The sequence below is a fragment of the Pseudophryne corroboree genome, chromosome 4 (genome assembly GCF_028390025.1).
Source record: "Pseudophryne corroboree isolate aPseCor3 chromosome 4, aPseCor3.hap2, whole genome shotgun sequence".
In the NCBI taxonomy this organism is placed as follows: Eukaryota; Metazoa; Chordata; class Amphibia; order Anura; family Myobatrachidae; genus Pseudophryne; species Pseudophryne corroboree.
The window spans coordinates 368,215,131-368,227,238 of record NC_086447.1 but is presented as its reverse complement, the minus strand read 5'-3'; the positions used below and the strand labels follow the sequence as shown (position 1 = coordinate 368,227,238).

Sequence of the window (12,108 nt, the reverse complement as noted above, 5' to 3'; positions counted from 1 at the left end):
TACAATATTCTTAACTCTAGCCCATATTAAAGACGCAGTCTTATTTATGAGGGATGCTCAAAGGGACATTGGATTGCTAGCTTCTAGGGCCAATGCCATGTCTATCTCAGCGAGAAGATCCTTATGGACTCGCCAATGGACGGGTGATGCGGATTCCAAAAAACATATGGAAGTACTACCCTATAAGGGTGATGTATTGTTTGGGGATGGGCTGACGGACCTGGTTTCCACAGCTACAGCAGGTAAATCAAATTTTTTACCATATATTCCCCAACAGCGAAAGAAAGTAACACCCTATCAGATGCAGTCCTTTCGGTATCACAAGTCTTAAAGAGGTCGGGGATACTCTTTCCTCGCCAGAGGTAAGGGCAGAGGCAAGAGAGCACCTGCTTCGGCAGGTGCCCAGGAATAAAAGTCCTCCCCGGCTGCTCCAAAACCCACAGCATGACGCTGGGGCTCCCCTGAGGGAGTCCGCACCGGTGGGGGCACGTCTTCGACTTTTCAGTCAGGCCTGGGTCAGTTCGGACCTGAATCCCTGGGGGTTGGAAATAGTTTCCCAGGGTTACAAATTGGAATTCGAGGAGGTGCCCCCGCGCCGATTTTTCAAGTCGGCCCTAATAGCTTCCACATCGGAAAGGGATATAGTGTTAGCTGCAATTCAAACGCTGTGTATACAGCAAGTGATAATCAAGGTTCCCCTGCACCAGCAGGGAAGAGGTTACTACTCAACCCTATTTGTGGTCCCGAAACCGGACGGTTCGGTCAGACCTATTTTGAATCTGAAATCCCTAAACCTGTACATAAAAAGATTCAAATTCAAAATGTAATCTCTCAGAGCGATAATAGCCAACATGGAGGAGGGGGAGTTTATGGTGTCTCTGGACATAAAGGATGCGTACCTTCATGTCCCCATATATGCCCCCCATCAGGAATACCTGAGATTCGCTGTACAGGATTGTCATTACCAATTTCAGACGTTGCTGTTTGGACTCTCCACGGCCCCAAGGATTTTCACCAAGATAATAGCGGAAATGATGGTGGTCCTGCGCAAGCATGGAGTCACAATTATCCCATACTTGGACGCTCTCCTGATAAAAGCGAGATCAAGGGAGAAATTGCTGTGCAGTGTGGCGCTCTCTCTGAAAGTGCTCCAGCAACACGGTTGGATTCTAAATCTACCAAAGTCACAGTTGATTCCGACAACTCGACTACCGTTCCTAGGTATGATACTGGATACGGAACAAATGATGGTCTTCCTCCCAATAGAGAAAGCCCAAGACATCCATAACATGGTCAGAGACCTGCTAAAACCGAAAAGGGTGTCCGTTCACCAATGCACTCGAGTTCTGGGGAAAATGGTGGCGGCCTACGAGTCCATTCCCTTCGGAAGGTTCCATGCAAGGACTTTTCAGTGGGACCTTCTGGACAAGTGGTCCGGGTCCCATCTGCACTTACATCGGAAAATAACTCTGTCCCCTAGGACCAGAGTGTCCCTCCTGTGGTGGTTGCAAAGTGCTCACCTCCTGGAGGGTCGCAGGTTTGGAATTCAGGATTGGATCCTGGTTACCACGGACGCGAGCCTCCGAGGATGGGGAGCGGTCACACAGGGAAAAATTTTTCAGGGTCTTTGGTCAGACCAGGAGTCCTGTCTACACATCAATGTGTTGGAACTTAGGGCCATTTACAACGGCCTTCGACAAGCGGAGAGTTTTCTTCGAAACCTACCGGTTCTGATTCAATCAGACAATGTCACAGCAGTGGCTCATTTGAACCGCCAAGGCGGGACAAGAAGCAGAGTCGCGATGGCGGAAGCCACCAGGATCCTTCGCTGGGCGAAAAATCATGTAAGCTCTCTGTCGGCTGTCTTCATTCCGGGAGTGGACAACTGGGAAGCAGACTTCCTCAGCAGACACGATCTCCATCCAGGAGAGTGGGGACTTCATCAAGAAGTCTTTGCAGACGTAACACGTCTATGGGGAACTCCTCAAATAGACATGATGGCGTCATGCCTTAACAAAAAACTTCGGAGGTATTGCGCCAGGTCTCGGGACCCTCAGGCAGTAGCAGTAGACGCTCTGGTAACACCGTTGGTGTTCAAATCGGTTTACGTGTTTCCTCCTCTTCCTCTCATCACAAAAGTGTTGAGGATCATAAGACGAAGAAGAGTACAGACGATACTCGTTGTCCCAGACTGGCCTCGAAGGGCCTGGTACTCGGATCTACAAGAGATGCTCACAGGAGATCCCTGGCCTCTTCCTCTGAGGGAAGACCTGTTGCAACAGGGGCCCTGTGTATTTCAAGATTTACAGCGGTTACGTTTGACAGCATGGCGGTTGAACGCCGAATCCTAGCAAAAAAGGGGATTCCGGAACAATGTCATCCCTACTTTAATAAAGGCTAGGAAGGAGGTGACGGTAAAACATTATCACCGTATCTGGCGAAAGTATGTGTGAGACCAAGAATGCACCTACGGAAGATTTTCATCTGGGTCGTCTTCTCCACTTCCTACAGACAGGAGTGGATATGGGCCTGAAATTAGGCTCTGTTAAGGTACAGATTTCGGCCCTCTCGATTTTCTTTCAGAAGGAATTGGCTTCTCTTCCTGAAGTCCAGACGTTTGTGAAGGGAGTGCTGCACATCCAGCCCCCTTTTGTGCCTCCAGTGGCACCATGGGACCTGAACGTGGTGTTGCAGTTCCTAAAATCACACTGGTTTGAACCGCTTAACAAGGTTGAGTTGAAATTTCTTACCTGGAAGGTGGTCATGTTGTTGGCCTTAGCATCAGCAAGGCGAGTGTCAGAATTGGCGGCTTTGTCACACAAGAGCCCCTACTTGATTTTTCATGTGGATCGAGCTGAATTGAGGACACGTCCGCAATTTTTGCCTAAAGTGGTTTCTTCGTTCCATATGAATCAACCTATTGTGGTACCTGTGGCTACAAGTGACCTGGAGGATTCCAGATCCCTGGACGTAGTCAGGGCCTTAAAAAATTTATGTAGCCAGGACGGCTAGAATTAGGAAAACAGAGGCTCTGTTTGTCCTGTATGCGGCTAATAAGATTGGAGCTCCTGCTTCGAAGCAGACTATTGCTCGCTGGATCTGTAATACGATTCAGCAGGCTCACTCTACGGCTGGATTGCCGGTTCCAAATTCGGTTAAGGCCCATTCCACTAGGAAGGTGGGCTCTTCTTGGGCGGCTGCCCGAGGGGTCTCGGCATTACAGCTTTGCCGAGCGGCGACTTGGTCGGGGTCAAACACTTTTGCTAAATTCTACAAGTTTGATACCCTGGCTGATGAGGACCTAGCGTTTGCTCAGTCGGTGCTGCAGAGTCATACGAACTCTCCCGCCCGATTGGATGCTTTGGTATAAACCCCATGGTCCTTACGGAGTCCCCAGCATCCTCTAGGACGTAAGAGAAAATAAGATTTTAAACCTACCGGTAAATCTATTTCTCCTAGTCCGTAGAGGATGCTGGGCGCCCGTCCCAGTGTGGAAACTCTGCAAGACTTGTATATAGTTGTTGCTTACATAAGGGTTATGTTACAGTTGACATCGGTCTTGGACCGTTACTGTCGTTTGTTCATACTGTTAACTGGTTATGTATGTTCCAGGTTGCATGGTATGATTGGTGTTGGCTGGTATGAATCTTGCCCTTGGATTGCTAAATCCTGCCTTGTATTGTCCACCTCCTCTGGGCACAGTTCTCTAACTGAGGTCTGGAAGAGGGGCATAGAGGGAGGAGCCAGTGCACACCCATAGTCAAAGTTCTTTTTAGGTGCCCTATCTCCTGCGGAGCCAGTCTATACCCCATGGTCCTTACGGAGTCCCCAGCATCCTCTACGGACTAGGAGAAATAGATTTACCGGTAGGTTTAAAATCTTGTTTTTTTTAAATGTCTTTATGCCCGCTGAAAAAAGGTATGGCAGAACAGTTGGCAGTGAAAACCAAATATAGAATAAAAACAAAGAAATACAGACAAGACTCAAAGCCTCATTTATCAACAGCAGTTTCATGTAAAAAAATCTGGGAAAGCACAATAGTCTGTCGCCAGAACACAAGAATTACAGTCTGAGTTTTCAGTGTACATGTTGTTAAAAACCAGATATACAGCCTGTAAAATGACAGAAGCTGATTGATTGTTACTTTAGCTCTCTTCACTTGATCTTTCGCCAAGCTTTGATAAATATCCCCCCTTATTATGTTACCTGATGCAGATTGTTTCCTTTCAGTTTTCATAGGAAATGTACCTTTTTTATTTTTTCGTCATCCTGTATCCCACCCATTTTTCATGAATAGGTCTGTCTCCCTCCATTTGTGTCACCGTCTGGTATCTGAGCGTTTGAAATTTTCTTTTTTGTTTTAATTTATTTATTTAATACCTTATGTGTGTGTTTCTGACATTACTCCATCTCTCCCTACCTCCATGTCAGTGTTCCCTTCCATCCAGACGCTCTCAGCACACAGATGATAGTGCCCTTTTAGTGGTAAGGACCCTGCACGAATTGATCTATCACCTTCAGCACGTGGAATCATTTGTAGAAACTGCATGTGAAGAGCATAAACCACGACTGATATTTGATTTCCTTTACTAACTGAAAGGCTTGTGTCACCACAGCAATGGCAGTTCAGCTGAAACGCATCCTACGGAAAAACACTCCATTTGTTCACAAAACATTTTGAGAAAAATAAAAAACTTACCCAATCCTTCACATCACTGTCCCAATTAATTGCAATTGAGACTGGCAGGAGAAAACACACAGAAATAAGTACTTGTTCTCTTCTGCTATTTTCATATGGTCCAAAATGCTGCAAGCAGTGTTGTCACGGGATGTCCAATCATGAGGTACATTTAAGGCCATCTTTTAAGTGACCTTTTGGATCAGTATAAAAATAATTCTGAGCTTCCTGGGGGCATAACTTTTGAAAACAGCTTGTGTGACACCAGCCTAACAAACTGCAAGATTTTTGTCCACTGATTAAAGGTGCAATCCCACACAGATGGCCAGGTTTTATTTTGGGGTGGTTGTAGCAAGATTTTTTTTATAATAAGATGCTTTTGCTAAGTTGTTCTCCTAAAGTTCAGTTTTCCTTTTTTAACATTTCTATGAGGCACATTGACATGGCTTTTTCTGCAATAAAATAGTTTCCCTGTTTTGGAAGCATTTTTTTTCTGCCTGTTTCTGGGAGAGTTTAACCTGATCTCTTCTCGGTAGTCATGCTACCAGAGGGAGTTGAGGGGCCCGGATTTGTGTTACGAATGTTCACCTCACATCCCATGTCATGCAACTGTGGTTGCTAGGTGTATCACATGACTGTGCAAACTGAATCATCATGTATCTTCTTACAGGTAATTAGATTTATGTTGAAAAGAATCACATCTAACTTTTGCAGTGGATTGCACCTTTAATGTAAATTGATGATATGGTATTAATAGTTTTGGTTTATGCTACTAGTGGACTGGGTGATTTGGCCTTAATTGTTTGTGGCTTATGTACATAAATAGTAATCTGCTTTTCTTGGTACAATTATGTCGCTGTAATCCTTCAATATTCACACACAAATTCTAAAAATGTTTGGCTACAGGCAGCCATGATGGGTGTTGGGAGTGGTAAACAATAGGGTGGTGTTAGCTCTTATTATTGCACACTATTTAATTTACTTTCATATGTATATTTCTTTTATGTCCTAGAGCAGGGGTGGCCAACCAGTCAGAGGCAAAGAGCCAGAAAAGATCTGTAGTAAAGGGCAAGAGCCAGTGTCAGCAAAAATGGGGGCGTGGCCTAGTTTTCACAAAGCCACACCCCATTTTGTGCGCACACCTTTCGTTATGACGTTTGTAGGAGTATGACCTTGTGTCATAACTCCATTTTTAGTCATGTTGTACAGTGCCAAAAACATATAATGCCCCAGTACAGTGCCACATACATATAAAAATGTCAAAAAATGGGTGCCTCCACACTGCCAGAAACATATGTTCCCATAGTGCCACATACACATATGTCCCCACAGTGCCAGATACATATATGCCCCACAGTGCCAGATACATATATGCCTCACAGTGCCAGATATACATGTCCCCCCCCAGTGCCAGATATACATTTCCCCCCAGTGCCAGATATTCCCCCAGTGCCAGATATATATGTCCCCACAGTGCCAGATATGCCCCTAGTGCCAGATATATATGTCCCCAAAGTGCCAGCTATGCCCCCAATGCAGTGTCCCTACAGTGCCAGCTCTGCCCCAGTGCCAGATATACATGACCCCACACAGTGTCAGCTCTACCCCCAGTGCCAGATATACATGTCCCCCCAGTGCCAGATATACATTTCCCCCCAGTGCCAGCCATGCCCCCAGTGCCAGATATACTTGTCCCCACAGTGCCAGCTATGCCCCCTAGTACCAGATATACATGTCCCCCCAGTGCCAGATATACATGTCCCCCCAGTGCCAGATATACATGTCCCCCCAGTGCCAGATATACATGTCCCCCCAGTGCCAGATATACATGTCCCCCCAGTGCAAGATATACATGTCCCCCCAGTGCCAGATATACATGTCCCCCCAGTGCCAGATATACATGTCCCCCCAGTGCCAGATATACATGTCCCCCCAGTGCCAGATATACATGTCCCCCCAGTGCCAGATATACATGGTCCCCCCAGTGCCAGATATACATGTTCCCCCCAGTGCCAGATATACATGTTCCCCCAGTGCCAGATATACATGTCCCCCCAGTGCCAGATATACATGTCCCCCCAGTGCCAGTGTCCCCACAGTGCCAGATATACATGTCTCCCCAGTGCCAGGTATACCTGTCCCCACAGTGCCAGATATACATGCCCCCCCCCCCCCCCCCGTGCTGCTCACCGCGCTGCTGCTGTCTGTGAGGGGAGGAGAGCGCAGCATGCGCCTCTCCTGCCCCTCACTCTGTGGCGGCTGTGTCTCTCTTCAATTAGGCGCCGGTCCGTGAGCCAATCAAAGCTCGCGGTCCGGCAGCCTTAGCCAGGAGCCGGCTGAGCCGCATGCGGCGGATGAAGGAGCCGCGGGTTGACCACCCCTGTCCTAGAGGATACTGGGGTCCATTTAGTACAATGGGTATAGACTGGTCCACTAGGAGCCATGGGCACTTTAAGAATTTGATAGTGTGGGCTGGCTCCTCCCTCTATGCCCCTCCTTACCAGACTCGGTTTAGAAAATGTGCCCGGAGGAGCCGGTCACGCTGAAGGAAGCTCCTGAAGAGTTTTCTGCATTTATTTTATCTGTTTGTTATTTTCAGGTAGGGCTGGTTAGCACCAGCCTGCCTTCTTCGTGGGACTTAGGGGGGAAGGAATGGTCCAATGGTCCCATTCCCCGCTGACAGGACACTGAGCTCCCGAGGGAACTATTTGCAAGCCCCACCACGGCGATCGTATATTCCAGCAGCATGCCACCACCCTAACAGAGCCCGAAGAAAGAAGAGTGGTAAGTACTAAACAGTCTTCCCGGTTAGCAGGGCGCCGGCCATTATGGCGGCACTAGGGTACGGAGACACACGGCTTCTAAATGGGGCAGAATGCGTCTCCAGACACAGTACACAACTGCGTCTCAGTACACTATACACGGTACCCATAATGGCAACACAGCCTTAAAACGGTTTCTGTCCATTTTAAGCACCAAATTCCTCAGCCAGTATAAAAAAAGCGGGAAGACCGCGCGCCATTGAAGGGGTGGGGCTTCACTATGAGAGGATCCAGCAGCTCACCAGCGCCATTTTCCCTCTGCAGTGGACACAGAGGCTGACTGACAGGGACGCACAGATCCTCCAGTGTGAGTCCAAATTACCTCAGCGGTACCGGGGTTCATAGCAGAGGGGGAGCAATTACTAGTGTACTAGGTCCCCTATCAGGGTACTTAGTCTGCGACCCGGCTAAGCTTTGTATTAGCGGTAAGGGCGCGGTGGGGGCTGGCTCCAAATAACTTTCTCCCTGAAGGGCTCTTTGTGGGTAAATTGTGCTTAACCGTCTCCTGTGTGTGTGTTGTCACATTTACATTATGTCAGGCAAAGAGTGTGTTTCTTGTACAGCGGAGTGTTCCTCTTCACCAGGGGGCTCACTACTGGGTAATCAGGATTCACAGAATAGCGGGGCTGAACCAGAGTTGGTTAATTCTCGGAAAGGAATGATCTCCACTTTGTCTACAAAATTGTCCCGCAGTGAGAAAGAGACGCAATACTTAAAACAGACTGTGGATGAGTTTATGAGCAGAGACTCAGTCCCCAAAACAGCGTCTCAATCCCCTCCCATTTGTCCTCAAAAGCGATCTCTGGCCCATATCCTACAGTCTGACTCTGACGCTGAAGGGTCAGACTTGGAGGAGGGTGAGGTAGACTTGGAGGGGGGGATGCAGCTCTGTCACAGGGAATAGGGGCTCTTATAGAAGCTATCAGAGATGTGCTGCAAATGCCTGATAAGGTGTCAGAGGAGTGTGAGGAATCTTACTTGAATGTAAAAAAGAAGTCCTCAGTCACTTTTCCTGTGTCAAAGGAATTCAGTACCCTGTTTGAAGAACCATGGGTTAATCCTGATAAGAAATTTCAGATCGCTAAAAGGTTGCTCTCATCTTTTCCCTTTCCTCTGGAGGATAAGAAAAAATGGGAAAATCCACCGATAGTGGACGCATCAGTCTCTAGGCTGACACGAAAATTTGTATGGCCTGTTCCTGGTGCAGCCTCCCTTAAAGACACGGCTGATCGTAAAATTGAGACTACACTCAAATCATTGTACACGTCTGCTGGGGAGGCCCAAAGACCCACTATTGCATGTGCGTGGGTCACAAAAGCCATTGCAAAATGGTCAGGTAACCTAACTGAGGGGTTAGATTCCTTGTTACGGGGGATGTTGTTTTACTCCTGCAGCATATACAGGACTCTGCAAACTTTATGGTGGAAGCCATAAAAGAGATATGCTTGCTGAACGCACGCACCACCACTGTGGCAGCGTCGGCACGCAGGGGCTTGTGGTTATGCCAGTGTACTGCTGACGCGGACTCCAGGAAAGGCGTGGAAGGCCTACCATTCACAGGAGAGGCCTTGTTTGGAGACGAACTAGACAAATGTATATCCACAGCTACTGCGGTTTAGTCTACGTATCTTCCTTCCGCAGCCCCCCCCCACCAAGAAGACTTATTCAGCTTCTAAGTTACAGTCCTTTCTGCAGGCCAAGTTCAAGAGCAAATTCAGATGTGCTTCTACATCCTCCAGCGGCGCAAGAGGTAAACCACGCAAACCAGCAACTGCAGGTGCTCAGGAACAGAGCCCAGGCTCTGATTCCTCAAAGACTTCAGCGTGATGGTGGACCGCAATGCCTGGAAGGCTGTCAGGTGGGAGCCCGACTACAATTCTACAGTCAGATCTGGTCAAGTTCGTGCCAGGATCCCTGGGTCATAGATCTTATTTCCCAGGGCAACAGACTGGAGTTCCAAAAGCTCCCACCTCACAGATTCTTCAAATCAGGCTTGCCAGTTTCACAAAAGGCAAGTAAAACTTTATAGTATGCCATCCAAAAACTGGTACAGACTTTGGTCATTGTTCTAGTTCCACCTTATCTGCTCAACAAGGTGTACTATTCCAACTTGTTCGTAGTACTGAAACCAGACGGTTCGTTAAGACCGATTTTTTTTTTTAACCTGTACTTATGAGTGTTCAAATTTCAGATGGAGTCTCTGAGAGCGGTAATCTCTGGTCTGGAGGAGGGGGAATTCCTAGTGTCTCTGGATATCAAGGATGCCATACCTTCACATTCCTACCTGGCTGCCTCATCAGTCCTATCTATGGTTTGTGCTGCAGGACTGCCACTACCAGGTCCAGGCTCTGCCCTTTGGTTTCTCCACGGCACCAAGGGTGTTCACCAAGGTGATAGCAGAGATGATGTTTCTACTCCGCAAACAGGAAGTGAACATAATTCCGTACCTGGACGATCTCCTGACAAAAGCACCGTCCAGGGACAGGTTGCTGGACAGCTCTGGTCTCTCAACCAAACTCCTCCAGGATCACGCGTGGATTCTGAACCTTCCAAAATCTCACCTAGAGCCAACACGGAGGCTCCCATTACTGGGAATGATACTGGACACGGAGTCGCAGAAAGTGTTCCTTCCGTTGGAAAAGGCATTGGTGATCCAGTCGATGGTTCGGGACGTCCTGAAGCCAACCCGGGTGTCGGTGCATCTGTGCATTCGCCTTCTGGGGAACATGGTGGCCTCTTACGAGGCTCTTCAATACGGAAGCTCGATCTGTTGGACAAATGGTCCGGATCGCATCTTCACATGCACCAGAGGATCCGTCTGTCGCCAAAAGCCAGGATCTCCCTTCTGTGGTGGCTACAGACTTCTCACCTCGTCAGAGGTTCGGAATTCTGAACTGGATTCTGTAAACCACAGACTCAAGCCTCAGAGGTTGGGGAGCAGTCACTCGGGGCGTGCAGTTTCAAGGAGGATGGTCAAGTCAGGAAGTCGTCCTTCCAATCAACATTCTGGAACTCAGGGCCATATACAACGCCCTTCTGCATGCCTTTTATCTTCAAGATCGGGCCATTCAGGTCCAGTCGGACAATGTGACGGCAGTGCGTACATAAACCGACGGGGTGGAACGAAGAGCAGAGCAGCAATGTCAGAGGTGTCAAGAATTCTCTTCTGGGTAGAAAGAAACGCTGTGGCATTGTCAGCGGTTTTCATTCCATGAGTAGACAACCGGGAAGCAGACTTCCTCAGCAGACAGGGGGGGGGGGGGGCCTTCACCTGGAGGTGTTCAGGTGCTTAAGTCGATGGGGATATCCACAGATCGACATGATGACCTCTCGGCTCAACAAGACGCTCAATCCCGACTATGTGATCCAAGCCGGGAAGGGGGTAACGTTTAAGCATTACCATCATATTTGGAGAAATGCGTCTCTTGGTGTGAGAGCAGAAATTATTCTGCGGTGGAATTTCATCTGGGACGTTTCCTGCTTTTCCTGCAGGCAGGTGTGTATGTGGGCCTGCGTCTGGGCTCCTTAAAAGTCCAGATTTTGGCTTTGTTCATTTTCTATCAGAAACAAGTGGCTTCTCTCCCTGAGGTCCAGACGTTCTTGAAAGGTGTTTTGCACATCCAACCTCCCTTTGTGCCTCCCACGGCACCTTGGGATCTCAATGTGGTGCTGCAGTTCCTTCAATCGGACTGTTCTGAAATGTTCCAGGAGGTAGATGTAAAATATCTTGCGTGGAAGACCGTCGCACTGTTGGTCTTGTCTTCAGCAAGACGTGTCTCGGAATTGGGGGCTTTTTCTCAAAAAAGTCCCTATTTAATTTTCCATGAGGGCGGAGCTGAACTTGGAACGCGTCAGCAATTTCTTCCTAAAATGCTGTCTGCGTTTTACATCAACCAACCTATTGTGGTTATGGTTGTCACTGACACTTCTGCTACTTAAAAGTCTTTGGATGTTGTGAGGGCTTTGAAGGTTTATGTGAAGAGAACAGCTCGTCACAGAAAAACGGACTCGCTATTCGTTCTTTATGATCCCAATAAGATTGGGTGTTCTGATTCAAAGCAGTCTATTATACGCTGGATCAGGCTTACTATCCAACATGCATACTCCACGGCAGGTTTGCCATGTCCAAAATCTGTACAGGCCCACTCTACTAGGTCAGTTGGTTCTCCCTGGGCGGCTGCCCGGGGTGTCTCGGCTTTACAGCTCTGCCGAGCAGCTACTTGGTCAGGTTCGAACACGTTGCTAAGTTCTACAAGTTTGATACTTTGACCAAACTTAAGGTTCTCAGAGGCCAATCAGTTCTGCAGGAACCTCAGCACTCTCCCACCCGGTTTGGGAGCTTTGGTACATCCCCATGGTACTAAATGGACCCCAGTATCCTCTAGGACGTAAGAGAAAATAGGATTTTAATTACCTACCGGTACATCCTTTTCTCGTAGTCCGTAGAGGATACTGGGCAGGCGCCCAGTGCTTCGTTCTTCCTGCAGTGTTACTTGGTTAAGTAATGTTGGTTCAGCCGTTGCTGTTCCAAGTTTGGTTAGCTTGGCTTTCCTCTTGTTGTGTGTGCTGGTTCGGAATCTCACCACTGTCCTTATCTATCCTTCTCTC

The 12,108-nt window shown here is 48.1% G+C and overlaps 1 protein-coding gene across 1 annotated transcript in view; it reads left to right on the top strand.

The window, feature by feature from the left end:
• LRCH3 (leucine rich repeats and calponin homology domain containing 3) overlaps window positions 1-12,108 on the top strand; it is a 318,072-nt gene that overhangs the window by 202,110 nt on the left and 103,854 nt on the right. Inside the window, exon 15 of the mRNA XM_063916572.1 lies at window positions 4,432-4,485. Coding sequence (XP_063772642.1) covers window positions 4,432-4,485 — 54 coding nt within the window. The remainder of the gene's footprint in view (window positions 1-4,431; window positions 4,486-12,108) is intronic.